The 19,538-nt window shown below is 42.9% G+C and overlaps 1 protein-coding gene across 1 annotated transcript; it reads right to left on the bottom strand.

The window, feature by feature from the left end:
• Positions 1-1,852: 1,852 nt before the first annotated feature.
• Positions 1,853-16,019, bottom strand: DXO (decapping exoribonuclease). The gene is made up of 7 exons (XM_026686904.2): positions 15,804-16,019; positions 12,956-13,350; positions 9,128-9,357; positions 7,380-7,599; positions 5,664-5,799; positions 3,058-3,152; positions 1,853-2,264 (listed from the first exon to the last, which is right to left on the bottom strand). Exons 2-7 carry the CDS (start codon positions 13,336-13,338, stop codon positions 2,090-2,092), a joined length of 1,239 nt encoding a protein of 412 aa, XP_026542689.2. The 5' UTR covers positions 13,339-13,350; positions 15,804-16,019; the 3' UTR covers positions 1,853-2,089.
• Between the last annotated feature and the right edge of the window lie 3,519 nt (positions 16,020-19,538).

Here is a 19,538-nt window from a genome sequence, read left to right as displayed (position 1 = left end):
GTTGATCACCTGTCTTTTATGTAGTAAAGCCGGGGTCCCCAACTTGTGGGTCACAGCCCACTAGTGCAATGGTCACCAACCAGTAGGCCAGGGACCACTGGTAGTCCATGAGAAAATGTTAGTGGTCTACAGAGAAATGTCACCCCCAAAGCATTCCCCATAGCAATTAATCCAGGCTGCGCGGGAACACAAGGCTGTGCCACCCACATGGCCCGCGGGAACACAAGGCTTGCATCGCTTGCATTGTGAACAACATGAGGTAGTGAGGGGAGGGGGGAAAAGGCCGGGGGGGGGGAACTTGCCCCACTCGCCCCATATGCCTCACATGGCCACCGGGCTGCTTCTTTCTGCTTCTTCTGCTTTTGGCTGCATGCAAGGAAAGCAGCAAAAGTCTTTCTTTCTCTCCCGCAAACTCCGCCAGAAGTAAGTGTTTGGACCCTGCAAGGCATCCTGCTCCAAGAGGCTGCGCCGGTGCGACAAGTCTCACAAAGACTCGTTTCTGGCGGAGTTTGGGGGAGAGAAAGATAGACTTCTGCTGCTTCTGCTGCTTTCCTTGCATGAAGCCAAAAGTCTCTCTCTCTCTCTCCCCCTGAGAACGGAGCTGGAGATGGTATCCTGCCATCCCAAATAAAGAATGATCGATCGGTAGGAAAACAGGGTGGGGAATTTTCCTGCAGACTTTTTGGGGGATTTTCCCAGGGTCTCTGATGCTTTCTGCAGAGACCCTGGGAAAACGTCAGCAAGCCACCGTCAGTCAAAATTCGTATTAGTAGTCTGCGGGATTTAAAATGATGGTGGTCCCTGAGGTCCAAAAGGTTGGCGACCCCTGCACTAGTGGCCCATGAGGGTTTTGCAACTGGGCCGTGGAAATGGCTGGCGAGTGCACGCAGGGGGTGGTGAGCGCATACTCGCACCCTCCATTCGCGTACACAGCAGGCACGTATGCACACCCGCTTTGTGGAATTGCCATGGAAAAAATAACCAGCCGGCCAGCAGCAACTTCTGACCAAACACAGAATCCAACATGATCAGCATAAAGAGGCCAACAAACTGGAGAGAAGATGGAATATCTTTCCTTCTGACGAAGGAGGCATCAACTTATTAGGGTCACATCCTTTAGTACAGAGTTCCCCAACGTTTCGGGCTTTGCAAACCAGGCATGGGGGGAGGCTCTTGCAACTGGACTTCCTTGTTTCTTTCTTTTGAAGACATTTCACTTCTCATCCAAGAAGCTTCTTCAGCTCTGACAGGATGGTGGGGAATGGAAGGATTTATATTCCTCGCAGACAGCTAGCCATTTGCATCTTTTTAGGGGGTCCTTGAAGCACTTGGAGGTTTATCTGTGTCTGCAGGTTCACCTGAGGACTAGGAACCAGAGGCACTATTCAGGTGATCCTGAGGACACAGATAAACCTCCAAGTGCTTCAAGGACCCTCTAAACCAGGGGTCCCCAAACTTGACAGCTTTAAGACTTGTGGACTTCAACTCTTCCTCCGGTCATGTTAGCTCAGGAATTCTGGGAGTTGGAAGTCCACAAGTCTTAAACTTGCCAGGTTGGAAGACCCTTGCTCTAAAAGGATGCAAATGACCGGCTGTCTGCGAGGAATATAAACCGTTCCATCCTGTCAGAGCTGAAGAAGGTTCTTGGATGAGAAACAAAAACGTCTTCACCTCTGGGACTGATCCAATTCATACATTATGTTAAATACAATCCCAATTACAGATCACATTATGCTAAAGATAATGTGCGTCCCAAATTTACCCACAACTGGCTGAGACACATCCAAAGCTCCTCCATTCTCAAACCATCTTGATTTCAAGTAGGCTTCAATTAACAAAAGGACACCCTTGGTTCATGACACCCTTGCTCCCTCTTTTATTGTTTGTAAACCACAGACGACATGAGAAAGAACATGCAGCAGAAGCACCTATAGGAAACTATGCACGAGAGGATGTCTTGTTGTCCTTCATTTGTTGTCGCAGCAGTGCCATCGTTCCGCTTTCTCGTTCTCCAAGTGGCAGCTAACGGGCTTCTTTGGTGCCTGTTTTCTGTCCATCACCCACCTTGGCCCGCAAGATGCAGCAGCTTCTAGACTCCAAAACCAGCTAGGCTTCCAGTGCATCTGTCTGGAAGTCGGGACGTGGGGGGGCTTCCTGCACTCAGAGCCTCCACGTACCAGTCAGGCAGGAAACAGTAGTGAGAATCCTGATGCACTGTGAAGGAAACGGGTTGCCCTGGGTTCCAGGCAAAGAGATGAACCAACCTGGAAGAGAGGAAGGAAAAAGCGAACTTTTGAGATCAGGGGAGGAAATGTTTGGTTGTCAGGATTCCGGCAGTTACCCCCAATTAAATCATGAGTCAAACTTCCAAACTTAAAAAGGATTTATTGGGAGTTAAACTGTCCGGCACTGCTTGGGTGTAGCCGACTCTGAGACACACCATTCATTGTCACCCTTGACCCTGGTTCCCCCCCCCCCACCCCCTGGGTGTATCGTAATTCATATTCTCCAATGGGACCCATCCATAGCTAAGAGTCATCCATCATACTCTCCAGTTAGAATTTTGCACGGCAGAAACTTCAGTCACCTAGTTACTATCTTTGAAAACTATGGAATGCACTTTTGACTTCCAAGCTGCCACACTGTTCTTTCAAACCCCTTTCCCCCCTCCCTATCTGTTGGCAACTCTTAAAAAAAACATAGAAATATTTTATGAATTGACATAATTCCCATCGTCCGTCACCATGGTTGCAGAACCTAGGATTGCTGGTCTGTCTCTTTTAATGGTCAGCTTTGGACACCTCACTATTGCCAGTGCTTGAGAACTGAAGAGACCTCTCTCTCCTAAGTTCTGCAAAGACGGAGAACCCATCACTTTCCAGATGTTGCTGACGTCCAACTTCTAGCAATCCTTTGTCATTGGCCACCACCAGTTGTGGTTGCTAGGAGTTACCATTTAGCAACTTCCAGAGGTGCTCAGGCTCCGCTTCTTGATCTAGTCAACTGTTGCGGTGAACATGGCTTCCTGCCAGGTGTGTCAAAATTACGACTACTCACTTTGGGTTGTCTTCCGTCACCACTGTCTTCAAAAAGGCTAGAAAAGCAGCACAGAAATTCATACACACAGCTGGCTTCCAACAGCCTGGATCGTCCTGTCAAGAGTAGGGAAGAAATTGTTAACTTAAGAAATAACCGGGGCTTTTGTTTTGAGGCACAAATGCAACCCAAGTATATATCTTTTCATTTCCAGCCCTTAAAAGAAGAGCTATCGGGCTGGTCGCCATTTCTGTTTCAAACCAGCATTTCTCCGTAAGAGCTACAGATCTAAGAGTTAAGAGTGTGTCTCTTTCTTATGAAGTGGGTTGCTTGAAACTTCCTTAAACTCTACGAGGAACCCAATGTTTCCGGCTTGGCGGACTGGCGGGGGAGGAGAGGATGGTTCTGCGCGAGTGGGCAGCAAGTGTGCGCCTAGCTCCATTTGTGCAAGCGGCGTGCCTGCACCCCTGATTCTCACTTAAAAGAAGCATGCTCGCCTGCTACTTGCGTCTGGATGCACATGCATGCGTGCACTCGCCAGCTGTTTTGGCGGCCCGGTGGCAACCCCCTCCAGGGCCCATAGGCTAGGGGTGCCTAATCTAAAACCACCGTTTCTCTTCCTTGGGAACGTTAAGATGCATGAACTTCAACTTGCAAAATTGCCCAGCCACCATGGTTAGCTGGGGATTTCTGGAAGTTGAAGTCCACACATTTTAAAGTTGCCAAGATTGGTTTAGACCAGTGGTGGCTAACCTTTTTGGGCTCCTGTGCCAAAAATTGTGTGCGTGCTCGCGTGCCAACACCCAGAAGGCAATGAGCACCCCCCACACACACACCCTGCGCATGCACGCACAATCCCCACACCTCCCCTTACCTGCACTGCACCTCACAGCTGATTTTTGCCTGGTTTGAAGCCTTTTTCGGTCTCCCAGAAAAACCCTCTGCAGGCCGAAGAGGCCCATTTCATCACTTCTGGTATTAACAGGAAGTGACAAAATGGGCCTATTCAGCCTGCAGAGCCTTTTTTTCAAGCCACTGGGAGGCCGAAAAAGGCCTCAAACCAGGCAAAAATCAACGGCGAGGCCTAGTTTGAGGCCTTTTTCGGCTTTCCAGTGGCTTGAAAAAAGGCTCTGTAGGCCGAATAGGCTCGTTTCGTCAGCCGTGAGGCACACGCATGCGCAGAGAGGTACGTTTGCCTGCGGTTCATGTGCCAGCACAAATGACTCTTGTTACCACCTCTGGCAGGCGTGCCATAGGTTCGCCATCACGGGTTTAGACCATCAAGGAAGCTTCAAATAACCCACTTCTAACCCTCAAAGGAAACAGTATTGGAGAAACCCTAATTTCTACTCCTGCCTGAGGCGTGAAACCTGGCTATGTGACTTTTGGCTAGTCCCTCCTTCTCAACCCAATCCCCCTCATATGGTGGTGGTTACGGGGGGAAACTGGAATGTTATGTATGTTTGTTGCCTGAGTTATTTATTAAAAAATAAGATGGGATATGAATGAATAAAAATAGAGGAAATTGGGGAATGACACACTAGCGGTGGCTGCTAGATTTATGACAGACTCCCCTTTCCCCCTCCTTTGTTCTCCATCTATCCATCTTTTTGATTATCATCATATTCATTCTTCTTGTAATTCCTTTGTCACTGCTTAATTAAATGTTTACTGTTACTTCATTTGCATATGCCTTTTCATTTTCTTCCTTTTTACAAATACAAGCCACATAGAGCAGCCCCATAGCAAAGTAGGCAGCAAATAAAATATAAGAATAAGAATAAGAATGAAGATGAAGATGGAGGAGGAGGAAGAGGAAGAACAAGAATAAGAATAGGAGATGAGGAGGACCAGGAGAAGAGGAAGAGGAAGAGGAAGAGGAAGAAGAAGAGGAAGAGGAAGAAGAAGAAGAAGAAGAAGAAGAAGAAGGAAGAAGGAGGAGGAGGAGGAGGAGGAGGAGGAGGAGGAGGAGGAGGAGGAGGAGGAGGAGGAGGAGGAGGAGTAATAGTAGTAGTGGGAGGAATGACAAGGAACAAAATCCAGTAAGAACACATGACAAAACTCCGAAGATCTATCCAGCATTCTTAAGATGTTTAGTATAATCAATGTCAGCTGCATCAGAGAAGCCTACAGATAATCCTCGAATTATGACCATAATTGAGTCCAGAATTTATGTTGCTAAGTGAGAAATTGGTTAAGTGAGTATCGCCCCATTTTACAAGTTTTCTTGCCACGTCTGTTAAGTGAATCACAGCAATTGTTAAATTAGTAACCTGGTTGTTAAGTGAATCTGACTTTGCTTGTCAGAAGGTCCCAAAAAGATGATCCCATGGATCCCGGGACACAGCCAAGGTCATAAATATGAACCAGTTGTCAAGCATCACGTGGGGAATGGTCATAAGTGTGAAAAATGGTCATAAGTCACTTTTTTCAGTGCCGTTATAACTTCAGTCACTAAATGAACTATTTTAAGTCGAGGACTACCTGTATAAGCTTGTATCGGGCAACTTGCAATTCGGGGTGTGCAAGACATGTAAAAAACAAACAAACGGTGTGGCTGCAGCCGCCATCTTGGTATTTTGAAGCCTGTGGACTTGAGGGCATCTCTTTCCCAAGGTCAAACTTACCCGAATGAGTTTGAATATTTTCATAGTCTCAAAAGTTTCCAGACCCACAACTGAGCCATCGGGCCCTCGATACCCTGCCACAATCCGGGACACCCCAGGAAGAAAAGACTGGGCCCACCACTTGATAATCTTGTGCCTGAAAAGAAGGCAGATGATTGCAATGAATGTCAATCTGCATTGAAGTGAACCCCCATCCACTCAGCTGGGAAGTGCTCCGTTTCCTCGGGTAGTGAACCAAAGAATTGATTAATCCTGGTTTAATTTGGAAAAAATAAGCCACAATGCGGAACTGCAGCCTGTTGTTGGCTTACTGACTACAAGGTAGTCCTCAACATATGAGCATAATTGAGCCCAGAATTTCTGTTGCTAAGGGAGAAATTTGTGAAGTGTTAACCCGTTTTATGACTGTTCTTTCCAAATTTGTTAAGTGAATCGCTGCAGTTGTTAAATTAGTATCGTGGTTGTAATGCGGACTGTGGGGTGCTTAGATCTGGCCCATGGGAGCCACCCTGGAAATAGCAAAGGACCAGCCCGCGGTGCCTCCGCCAGCAAAAACAGAGCTCGGGAGGGCCGTATCCAGCCCCCACAAGCTGTTTTTGCTGGCAGAGGCTGTCATGCCCCTGTTGGAGACTGACTCTGAGGGAGAGGAAGAACAGACACAGGGAGCGGGAGTGTGGCTCCGGAGGTTGTGGAGGAAACTGGGGAAGGGCACAGGCCAGCTGGGCATTCAGAGGGAGACCCAGGCCCATCCCTTCTTCATCCTAGGGCACGTAGGGAGGAGTGGATAAGTAAGAAATGTGAATGGCGTGGTCTATGGGGGAGGAAAGGGCCTTGATCCCCTTCATGGGCTGCAGCTGTGAGGACTGTTTTAAAGGACAAACCGCATGGGCCAGTGCTGGAAGCAAAGCGTGAAAATATTTCTAGTTTGTCAGTTCTTATCTGAATTCTGGCATCCTTCCCAGTGTGCGTATTTCGATATCTCTGGATGTCTTCAAGCCCTTATCCTGCCAGTCTCATTAATTGCTTCAGTGTGGTTTGTGTTGTTGCTTTTTTCTATTTATAATTTATAGGTATTTTGAGTTTGAACAGAAGTTCTTCCTTTTCGCAACTGTTTGTGGGGGAGTTTTTTCTCCAGTCAATGATAATTGGACCTTTGAAGCCAAACTGAAGGAATTAAAGGGACTTCACCTGTTTTTGTGACTTTGTTGCTTTTGTATCCCACTCTGGATCATCACAGAAGGTTGCAGGAGGCCGTCCCAGTCTAAAACCGAGATCGGTAGCCCGTTCTCACGGCATTGCACTCGGACTACCACAGGCACCCCTGACACGATTGACCATTCCCACCCTGGCCATGCCCCCCAGCCCCCCCCCCCAAGGTCACACACAACCTGATGTGGCCCTCAATGAAATTGAGTTTGACACCCCTGCTGTAGATGTTTCTACTGCCTATGGGTCTACTGCAGAAGATCTGAGCTGCATACAAAGTTTATTTCCGCTGGCGGTAGTCCATCTTGTTTCCTTCTCGTTGCCAAACTGAAGCCCTGGATTTTGCCCCTGTTTTTCTATGCTTGCCACTTTGTGCCAATTGCCATTTTCCTCCCCCAGCATCCTAGGAGCCAGCCGAGAAGGGATGGCTGTGTGACAGGTCTAGCTGAAGAAGGGGGGACAGACGCAGGCATCAAGAAGGAAACACAATTTTGACTCTTCCTTCCTCACCTGTAGAAACTTCTCCGCTGAGCAGGGCTGTGCATGACTTTGCTAGTCTTCAGCTCCACATAGCAACTAGGTGGCTGTGGCGAAGGGCTCCGGGGATCGGTGCAATCTACCTCCCCAGAGAAGAGAAGAGAGTGATTTCCCAGGCGGGACCGAATCACTGTGCAGAAAGCTTCATTTGTGTTCACTACTCCAGTTGGATCAGGAATCCCATCGGGAGTATCTGAAGGAGAATGAGAAGGTTGTTCATTTCCAGGTCATTCCTTCAAGAAGCTGTACAGGCAATTGTCCACTTACTATCACAATGGGAACTGGAATTTCTGTCCTAAGATGAGCCAGACATGATTTTAGAACCATTTTTATGATGGTCGCTTTAAGCAAATCATCACGGTTATTCAGTGAACCCCCACGGTCATAAGTGCAAACCCATTCTTTTGGACATCTTTTGCTGGAAAGTTGCCCCAAAAAACTTGCAAATCAGGGTCACATGATCACAAGGCATTATCGGTCGTAAACATGAGCCGGATGCCAAACGCCCGAATTGCAATCATATGAACATGGGGTTGGTAAGACAGCCATAAATGCAAGGACCAAGCATAAGCGTGAGGACCGGATTGTCATTGGTCCGATTAATGAACCCAACAAAAAACAGGCACTTTCAGGAACTCTGAAATCCCAAAAGCAAAACTTTATGGAGTACATCATTTCAGCAAAACCAGCTCTAACTTTTCCTGCGCAATGCTGCAAAGAATAGATTTCTCCCCTCCTCCCACTGGACAAGTCACATTGTCCAATTATGAATCGTTCTTTTGTTTTGAGAAAGGTTCATGTCTTGGCCAACACCTGCAGAAGTGTCCTTGGCTCTCACAGTTGAAGCCTGGAGTCTCCCCATTCTATCTTCCCCTGCCCTGGGGGGAGGGCAGTTCTTTGGCAAGGGTAAAAAGTTAAAAATTAAAATTCACAGAAAGCATAAGCGAATTCAATCTTGTCACAGACTTTTTCAGCAGCTGTTGTAACTTTGAACCATCACTAAATAAATGGTCACAAGTCAAGGACTGCCTGGAGCATCAAATAAACATGGTATTGCATCGTTGCAGCCATTCAGTCAATCATTAGCTGGATTAGCTGACTAATATCCATCTGCATAAAAAGTGTCAGTTTATCCCATTTTTTTTCCCCTGAGTTTTGCTACCACAGACAAACACGGCTCTCCACCTACATTGTCTGCCTCCAGGATGGATTTGATTTAAATCATATCGTTTTAAATCACGATTTAAATCACTAGTAAAAAGGCTTGATTTAAATCAACTCGATTTAAATCATAATTTTTAAACAGCAACTGTCATCTCTGTCCTGAAGCATTTCCTCTGCCCTGCTGCTAACTCACCGACAGTCCTAATATTGCAGAATATACAGCCTCATGCTACATAACTAAGCTCCCATTTCATGCTGAATAAAATAAATTATTAATGTATGTTAAATAAAAAACTAGATTTTTACTCAAATCATTTTATTAAAATAAATTTGATTAAAATAAAAAAATCCAATTTAAATTTTAAAAATCTGATTTTTTATTTTTTTTATTTTTAAAAAATCATTTTTATCCACTCTGTCTGCCTCATTCCTAGTAATTCAAACACTCTGAAAAAGACAGAAGCATCAGCTGAGTTTAGGAAGGGAAAAACAAATTAAGCATTGCTCCTAAAGACCTGGCTTTCAATTCACAGCTGGGAGCTCTCCAGAAACCTTACCGGCACACATATATTGCTCAAATTTATATCCCATATACATGAGCTCCTTCAGCGTTTCTGAGCGCTGCTCCCGTTCTCGGCGGGCGGCCTCAGTTTCAAACTCGCTAATGTACAAGGTCCCCCGGAAGAGAGTGACAGCCAGCAACCATCCCTCCCGACTCTCGTATGGGGTGGTCAGCACTTTGGTGAGATGCCCCCGCCAAGTCACAAAGTCAGCATTCAGGAGCTTTCTGCAGGGGAGAGGGAGAGGGAGAAAGACAAAGAGAAAGAAAAAAGAGAGAAAGAAAATGAGAGAAAGGAAAAGAAAAAGAAAGGGAAAGGGGAGAAAGAAAAGAGAGAGAGAGAGAAAATAGAAAAAGAAATTATGAAAAAGAGAAGAAAGAAAAAGAAAAAGAAATTGTGAAAGAAAGAAAAAGAAAAAGAGAAAAGAGAAAGGAAAAAGGGAAAGAAAGAAATTATGAAGAGAAAGAAAAATTATGAAAGAGAAAGAAAAGAAAAAGAAAAAGAGAAAGGAAAAAGAGAAAGAAAGAAATGAAAGAGAAAGAGAAAGAAAAAGAGAAAGGAAAAAGGAGAGAAAGAAAGAAAGAAATTATGAAAGAGAAAGAAAAATTATGAAAGAGAAAGAAAAAGAAAAAGAAAAAAGAGAAAGGAAAAAGGGAGAGAAAGAAAGAAAGAAATTATGAAAGAGAAAGAAAAAGAAAAAAGAGGGGGAAAAGAGAAAGAAAAAGAGAAAAAGAAAGGAAAAAGGGAGGGAGGGAGGAAGAGAGAGATAAGAAAGAAAGAAAGAAAGAAAGAAAGAAAGAAAGAAAGAAAGAAAGAAAGAAAGAAAGAAAGAAAGAAAGAAAGAAAGAAAGAAAGAAAGAAATTATGAATAACCAACCAAAAAAACTAGATCTGCCTAAATCCCAGTAGAGTCAAAGCAAGATAACTATTTTAACACTGCTCTTTATTGTTTTTCCAGCAGTACATATCATAGTTACATTCTTAACAGCGTTAGACATCAACATATATTATTTTGCATCTTCTGTCATTGATTCATATATAAATATCAACTATAATTGTTTTCCGTGTTTATATTTGCTATTACATTCTATCTTTATCTGTCATATCTACATACCATTCTCTTAAGGTCTCTTCTACATAATTTTTGCTTTTCATCTCTTATCCTTAATTTGTAACAATTCGTACCATCTATGCCATATTGAGTAGTAATCAGATTCTTCTTTTTCCTTCATTTTTAATGTAAGCAATACTCATTTCTGCACAATCAGTTATTTTTTGTAGAACTAAGTCTTCTGTTGGTATATTAGGCCCTTTCCACATTTGCACGTATGCAATTCTGGCTGCAGTTAATATGTGTAAGAATTAGGTATTTTATCTTTTTTGGGTAACGGTCTTTAATTATTCCCAGTAAATAGGATTCTGGTCTGAGTTCAATTTGGTGCCCAGTGATTCCTTGTATCCAATCCTTAATTTGATTCCAATAGATCTTGGCCTTGGGGCATAGCCACCACATATGGTAAAAGGTACCGTCAACTTTTTGGCATTTCTAACATTTGGGGCTGGTATTTGGGTGTATTTTGGCTAATCTTGTCGGGGCTAGGTGCCATCTGTAAAAAATTTTGTATAAATTTTCTTTATATGTTGAGGCTACTGTTAATTTGTAATTTATATTCCATAATTTTTCCAAATCTATGTTATATCCAAAATTCCGTGCCCATCGTGTTTTTTACCGTTTCCTCATGCATTTTAAAATCTAACAAATATCTGTATATTTTGGATATAAATTTTTGTTCTGGTCCAATTAAAATTTTATCTAATTGATTTTGCCCCCTACCGAATACAAATTCTTCTAAATCCTTTTTATATCTTATTTTGAATTTGAAGGTATGGTCACCAATCAATTGTAATTCCCTGTTCTTTAAGTTCTTGATTTGATTTGAGGTTCCCTTGGGTGTCTAATAATTCATTATAATTTATCATTTTCCCTAAATCCAATCCATTAGGATTTATCATGGCCTCCATGGTTGACCATCAACATGGTATTTTCATGTAGTATTTATTCTTAATTTTCCTCCATGTCAATATAAGTGAATTTCTTATTAAATGTCAGTTAAAGTAGGCATGTGTCTTACCTTTTTCTCCCATAAGTGTGCATGCCATCCTTCCTGGAGGTCATGACCCTCTATTGTTAGTATTCTCTTGTTTTTTAGTTTAACCCAATCCTTGATCCAATCTAATATTGCTGCCTGATAGTAAAGTTCCCATTCTGGTAACCCAAAACCACCTCTGCTTTTATTATCCTGCATCAATTTTAATTTAATGTGTGGTTTTTGGCCCCGCCAAACAAATTTGGTTATTTTATTCAATTCAATGAAAAATTGTTTTCCTAATTTTATCAGGATCATCTGAAAAAGGTACATCAATTTTGGTAGTGTGTTCATCTTTAGCACTGCAATTTTGCCTAAGATTGATAACTGTAGTTTCCCCCATGATTCCAATTCTTTCCTAATTTGTTCATTTAATTTATTATAATTGTCCTCCTTGACTGACGAACACCTAACGGATAGCCATATTCCCAAATATTTTTTTTCGCTCTGTAATCCCTATTTATTTTGTAATTCTATTTTCCCATAGTTTTTAACAATCATTTTAGTTTTGTTCTTGTTTATTTTTAATCCAGCAACTTCCCCCAATTTTTCTATTTCCTGAAGTAATATATGCCCATTTTTTATTGGTTCTTCCACTATACATATAAGGCCGTCTGCGAATGCTTGGACCTTGTATTGTTCGTTCCTAATTTTGACCCCTTTTATTTTTGGGTTTCGTCTAATTGTGGCAAGTAGTATTTCCAGGGATAAAATAAATAGCAGAGTTGATAGTGGGCATCCTTGTCTCACTCCTTTGCCTATCTCAAAGTCATCCGTATGATCTCCATTCAATAGTATACTTGCTTTTTGAGTAGAGTATATGGCCTGTAATGTTTTCACTATGTTAATACCAAAATTCATTCCTTGTATTTGTTGTAGCATAAATTTCCAATTTAGATTGTCAAAAGCCTTTTGTGCGTCGAGAAATATTAATGCTGCTTGCTTTTCAGGGTGCGCTTCATAATATTCGATTGCGTTTAACACTATTCTAATGTTATCTCTAATTTGCCTATTTGCCAGGAAGCCGTTTTAGTCCGATTGTATAATCTCACTTAAAATTGGCTTCATTCTTTCTGCTAATATGGTCATAAATATTTTATAATCTGTGTTTAACAGGGAAATTGGTCTATAATTTGAAATCATTTGTTGTTCCTTTGGAATTAGGGTAACATATGCCTCAGACCAAGACTTTGGCAATTTAGCTTCTAGTAACGCCTCATTGTATACCTCTAATAATGTCGGTTCAAGTAATTCGTACATATTTTTATATAGTTCACTAGGGAAGCCATCTGGTCCTGACGTTTTGTTATTTTTCTGCTTTTGTACTGCCTTTTTCAGCTCTCCTGGGGTTATTTCTCTATTCTGGCTGTTTTTGAGGCTGTTTTGGGGCCTGTTTTCTGGCTGTTTTGGGGGCCGTATTCTGGCCAGTTTTTTGGGTGTTTGGGGGCGTTTTCTGGCCGTTTTCAGCCAACACAGTGCTGCAGGAGGCCATGGAGGGTGAAAACAAGGCATGGGGGTGGGTGGGAGGCGCATGCAGCCCATTTTAGCCGCCAGAGGCACCGCAGGACAGTCCTTTGATATTTCCAAGCCAGCCTTGCAGGCCTGATTTAAGCACCCCGCAGGCCGGATCTGGCTTGCAGGCCTTGAATTTGACACCCCTGCTCTAACTCTTTCTCACCCTTTGTCCTCAGTCTGTAACTGCTTCCGGTTCTGCACAATCCATTGCAGCAGATGCTCCAGGCCTTCACGAACGCTGTCATCCCGCTGCACGTAGCGGTTGCGGTAGCCATCGCGCAAGTCAAATCCAGGGGAGGGGCCTTCACAAGGGGGCGGAGCATAGTAGCGCAGCTGACGAGAATCTCCGTGGAAGCACCGCTTGGCATCTAGGGAAAAGCATCCCATTTCAGCTGGCCGCCGGTAAAAGGGGAAAGGAGCATCGTACAGAGGGGGAGTAACCGGCAAAGTAAGGGGCGCCTTGGTATCGCTCCTTGGATGCTTGACTTTGGATTCATCCTCGTGATCCCCTTGGCTGAAAGACCTGGAACCGGCCGTGTGCTTCATAAGGGTTTGTGTCTAATAACAAAAAGAATGAGCATGAAACTTCTCCCTTCAGAATACACACCTGAGAAGTTGTCCTCGCTTAGTGTTCCTCTGGATTTAAGGCTAAGGTGGAAAATGTCTGCAGCGATTCTCAGGCATCCAGGTCATGGCTGTCCCAAAGGTGCTCTTTTCTGGAGGCAACTGGACTTTGATTTGTCTTTGAAGATGTTTCACTTCTCAGCCAAGAGATATCGGGTATGGAAGGATTTAATATTCCTTGCAGACGGCTGGTGATCCTGTCAGAGCTGAAGAAGCTTCTTGGATGAGAAGTGAAATGTCTTCAAAAAAACAACAACAAGGAAGTCCAGTTGCCTCCTGAAAAAAGCACCTTGGGGACAGCTAGGATGGAAAGGAACTTTTAAAACTCTAACCCAATATTTGACATTACAAGTAGTCCTCAACGTACAACAGTTCATTTAGTGACTGTTCAAAATTACAATGGCACTGGCAAAAATGACACCACTGCGGTATTCATGTGATCACAATTCAGGCACTCAGCAACTGACTCATATTTATTACAGTTGCAGTGTCCTGAGGATCATGGGGTCACCTTTTGTGACCTTCTGATGAGCGAAGTCAATGGGAAAGCCAGATTCACTTAACAACTGTGTGACTAACTTAACAACTAGAGTGATACACTTAAAAACCATGGCAAGAAAAAATGGGACAAAACTCAAACTATTATATCCTTTCCATAATCACTCATCTTATGCCCAAATAACCCCGGATAGCTCACAGCAAGAATGATAAAACATAAAACAGTAATGCTGACATTCTCCTCTGTGCATTTGCAGGGATCCCATCCCACTTTAGCTTGACACTTTGATATTCAGCCAACGTGGCTGGGTTTTGGTTCAGCATGATTGGATATTGAAGCAATTCGGTTAGCATGTGTAGGAATACTAAACTATTTTATGGCTCAGCATGATGTGGGAACTAAGCATGATTTGCTACTACTAGAAATATTTATTCTCCTTTGTTTAGTTTAGTTTAATTTACTTTATTTGTCATTGCACCTCATACAACAAAATTAAATACCATCTACAGTGTACATTATGACTATGGAAATAAACCCAAACACACATCCTTCACATTCTATACATTGAATTGAAAACCCTGATATTGCGTTAATATTTCACTCTACAGTAGAATTCAATATAATTACTGCCCTGGGATAGAAGCTGTTTTTCAGCCTATTTGTCCTTGTTTTTATTATTCTGTACCGTCTGTCAGATGGTGATAGTTCAAAAAAGGGGCCCCAGGATGAGATGGATCTTTGAGAATGTTTTGAACTTTCTTAAGGCTGCGGGAGCTATAAAGCTCTTCCAAAGAGGGGAGAGGGCAACCAATGATCCTCTGGGCAATGACGTTAACCCTCTGGAGTGCTTTCCTATCTGCTACTGTGCAATTGGGAAAACATACAGAGGTGCAGTAAGTTAACATACTCTCTATGGTGCAGCGGTAGAAGGTCACCAGCAGCTTTTCATTGAGTTATTGTTTCCTGAGAAGTCTCAGGTAGTATAATCTCTGCTAGGCCCTTTTGACCAGGGCTGCAATGTGGGCACCCCAGGTCAGGTCCTCTTTTATGGTAACACCCAGAAACTTAAAACTGGCCACTTGCTCCACTCAGTCTCCATTGATAAGCAAGGGCTGGATGTCTGATCTGTTCCTTCTATAGTCCACTATAAGCTCCTTGGTCTTATTGGTGTTGAGGATCAAGTTATTGTCTCCACAAGTTATTGTTTCTCCATTCTCTGTCTAGTATTAAAGTTGATTAGCAGTTTGGACTTCTTTTTCTACCTGTATAATACAAGCAGTCCACAACTTACAAAAGTTCAAAGTTACAACAGAAAGTTACAACAGAACTGAAGAAAAGTGACCAAATGACAATTTTTCACATGTATAACTGATGCAGCATCCCGCCCCTTGGTCACGTGATCAAAATTCAGAGGCCTAGCAACCATCATAACGATGAATCGCTTTCATCGTTATGACGGTTGCAGCGTTCCAGGGTCATATGATCCCCTTTTGCAACTTTCTGACAAGCGAAGTCAATGGGAAAGCCAGATTCATTGAACAAGGTCTGTAACAACTTCGCTCATTTTGCCCCCATTTTACGACCCCACAGTTGTTAAGTGGAACAACTGCAGGAAGAAAGGTCGTAAAATGGGGCAAATTCCCTTGACAAATGTCTCACTTAGCAGCAGAAATTCTGGGCTCAATTGTGGTCGTAAGTCGAGGAGTACATGTAAAACAAAGACCCCCCTAAATCCTGACTCCTAATTCCTCCCCCCCCCGGGAGAGTTTAGGAGCTGACCCCTGCCCTTTGACCTCTGACCTGGCCTTGGATTCCTTTAGCGAGCATCAGAAACAAGGAAAATCCCAACGGAGCCTTCCCTGATCCTTCTTCCGAATTCCCCGCTTACCTGCCGTGACGTCAATACCAAGCGCCGGGAATGCCTGCAGCCTCGTTTAGGGGGTCGCACGCCTAACGTTAAACCACCATTGAAGCCCAGTCGGAGCGGCTGGTTTTCTGGTCAAAAAACAAAGCCCACTTTCGCTTGTTTGCTCTAAGTTGCATCATCAAAGGGCGCCAATTAGCAGAGGAAGCCCTGCCTTTTCTTTTTCCCGGTTTCTTTCAGGGTCGTGCAATTTAAATGGAGGGCCACTAGAGGGCAGTCGAAGCCTGCTTTCTGATTCAGACGCCTTTAAGGTTTTCTGAAGTTTCTCAATCTCAAAAGTCTTTTTAAAATGCGTTGGACCTCGACTCCCAAAATTTTCCAGCCAGCGTGGGGAGTTGAATGCTGGGAGTTGTAGTTTACACGTCTTATAGGGTCCAAGATTGAAAAAACACTAGTTAGTTAGTCTTAGACCTTCTTAATTTTTTTAACAGATTAACACAGTTGGAAGGGACCTTGTAGGTCATCTAGTCCAACCCCTAATCCAAAACCCATTTGACGGTTTTGCTTCTGCTCTGCAATCCCAGCCTGGAGATAATGGGAACTGTAGTGTGAGACATTTGGAGGACATGGGGAAGGTATTTTATGCAAATTCCCAAGGAGCCTGTCCTGATCCTTTTTGGAAAGTGTTGAAAACTGTAATCATGTCAATACAATTAATCATTGGGATGGACTGTTAGAGTATTATTAAATTCATATTATGTTTTTTAAATTACTGTTTGTACTAGTATATATTTTTGAGCACAGTCTTGTCTGATTTTAAACTAATTAAGCCGTATAAGTTAGATTGGGAAGTTGAAAAATCGTTTTGGAAGAATGAAGTAGTTTTTTAAAAGCTGTCCATCTGGAAGATCAAGTCAGCTAGACAGAGCTGCTTCCCCTTCATTTTTTTTTTTAAATAAACATTTTTAAAAATCTGAACTACTTGGTTTTTAATATGCAATAAACCTAACAGGACATGAATAAACCTCGCATGATTTTTTTGGTCAAAAACAGAGATGCATCAAAATAGAAGAAAGTGATGGCTGTCTATGCTTTTCAAAGTGTGTTGGAAGAAATGTACATCTGGGTTCAGTTCTAAGTGGGGAAAAAGACACTGAAAACATGGAAGCCGCTTGGGAATGATGGTTTATTGATGAACAGGATGGGTTCCTGGGCAGAAAAGGGAAGAGATGCTGAGAGTCCCTGGGTTTTATGCCCTCTCTGGGCTTATAACTTCCTGGAGCACAGAAAGAGTATCCTGATTGGTTACTGTCAGAGGGCATAGCTAGCTTTGTAGGTTGTCTATGTGCTAAGTTTGGTTGAAACTTGGTGGGCGGTGCAATTAAATGGCTCTGTTTGAAGGAGGTAGATCTTTGTTATGTCGAATAGACTGGCCCAGGCCTTAATGGCCCATTAACAAAGGTGGGAGGGCTGAGATTCTGCCTCTCTGAGTTTCTACTTCTCTCTTAGGGGAATTATTCTGCCTTTTTAGTATATCCTAAAATATTTCATTTTTCTAAGAGAAGAGTGGGGTTTTAACTTCCAACATGTGGAAAAGAAAAAAGCAACTTTCTCTTGTTTCAGATGTGGTCCCCTCCAGCCTGCAAGACTGTTGGTCAGGCTGCTCAGAAGAAAGAGAGCCTACTGCTGATACTAGACAGCATTAGACTGCTGCCATTGGAGACCCATTTGTTGTTTAGCATTGAGATATCTCAAGAGTGGAAAGTAAAAGTGAAGTAACAGGGGACACAAAACGACTTCTTCATAGGCTAGACATTACAAGACCAAGAACATAGAAAGAAGGTGCAGTCTAATAATTCAGAAACATAAATCACTTGATTTTTGAGGAGCTTTTGCCAAAAGCAAAAGGTAAATGTGTATACATAGTTGTTGTGGCTCGGAGGTTTGAGCCTGCTTTGCTAGAGGACGAAGACTCGGGCAATGAGGAAGAGGAGGATTTGGCTCTGAGGTTTGAGCCTGCTTTGTTAGAGGATTTGGAGTTGCCTTCCTCCCCAGGACTTTCCTCTTCGGACAGACCTTCCTCCCTGATTGTGCCTCAGGTGTCGGCAGATAACCAGGAGGGCGTATCAGAGTCTCTGACTGAGGAATGCTGGCTTGATGCAAGGCAACGGCACAGGCAAAAGTGCGAGTTGCAACACAGAAAGAAAGGACAAATCAGAGACTGAGATGAGGGACTGACACGCTCCACAGGGAATAAAAGTGGGTGTGTTCGCTCTGGGAACTTGTTCGGGACAACGTGTTAATTAGTGAGAGAAGCTTCGGAAGATCCTGTGTGTGGCGACAGCTTGTGATTTATATTCCTGCTTTATTGTCGGACTTGGCAGACAGCTTGTGTGAAACTGCCAAGAACTTTCTTGGCTCAAGGAATTTAACCCTGTCATTACTGGACTTGTTTGCTTGTTTATATTCATTTGGAAATCTGGACTTCTCACCTCGTTTGCACAGGTGAGACATAACACATAGTGTAAATTTAAGTCTTGTTCCAACATCAGTGAGATGCTACCGTCATCCAAACTTGCACAAAACAATTCTGATTGTGAAAAAAACAACAACCCTAATCACCAGGGAATTGTTACATATATCAGACTTAGACTTCAGAGCGTTGCATGTACATGTGCAACCAAAAAAGCTAATGCAATCCTAAATTGCATTAACAGAGGGATACAATGAGATCAAGTGAGGTACTAATACCACTCTATAAAGCCCTAGTAAGACCATACCTAGAGTACTGCATTCAGCTATGGTCACCACACTATAAAAAAAGATGTTGAGACTCTAGAAAAAGTACAGAGAAGAGCAACCAGGATGGATTAGGGGACTGGAGACCAAAACATATGATGAACGGTTACAGGAACTGGCCATGACTTGTCTAGTGAAGAGAAGGACCAGGGGAGACATGATAGCAGTATCCCAATATTTCAGGGGCTGCCACAGGGAGGAGCGGGTCAAGCTATTCTCCAAAGCACCTGAAGGCTAGACAAGGAACAATGGATGGGAAATGATCAAGGAGAGATTCAACCTAGAAATAAGGAGGAACTTTCTGGCAGTGAGAACAATCAACTAATGGAGCAGCTTGTCATCAGAAGTTGTGGGAGCTTCATCACTTGAGACTTTCAAGAAGAGATTGGACTGCCATTTGTCAGAAATGGTGTAGGGGTTTAGACTTGATGACCTATAAAGTCCCTTCCAATTCTGTTAATCTAATCTAATCTAAATTATCACCGCATGGTGATCACCAATCACACCACCAATCTTGACCCTCATCTCAGAGCCATCCATATCTTTCCAGCCCAGTCTGTCTTTCCCATAGTCTAAAATCATTGTTTTTCAACCTTGGCAACTTTAAGTTGGGTGGACCTCAACTCCCAGAATTCTCCAACCACTATCTTAAAATTGCCAGGGTTGGAAAAGACTGATCTAAATCAGTGTTTCTAAAAGTCTGTTCCAAGAACCTCAGAAGTCTCTCAAGGGTCTCCAAAATTTAAAAAAAATTTTTTGCCAGATATTGAAGACATTTTGCAAAAAGTTTTGAAGTGTCACTTTCATTATTTCTAATTGTTAAAAAGTATAGTTTCATGAAAAATATGTATATTAATATTGAATAGGTTTGATATTTTCACACAATTCAATAAATTCTACAAATGTGTCAGTTTTAATATGGTAAACATCAATAAACATAACCCGCATAAGCAGAAACTC

Source organism: Notechis scutatus, chromosome 2 (genome assembly GCF_049901735.1).
Source record: "Notechis scutatus isolate UNSWTSFEM ecotype Mainland chromosome 2, rNotScu1.2, whole genome shotgun sequence".
Taxonomy (NCBI): Eukaryota; Metazoa; Chordata; class Lepidosauria; order Squamata; family Elapidae; genus Notechis; species Notechis scutatus.
Note: the sequence above shows the minus strand (reverse complement) of the source record. Positions and strands in the feature narration are given on the sequence as shown.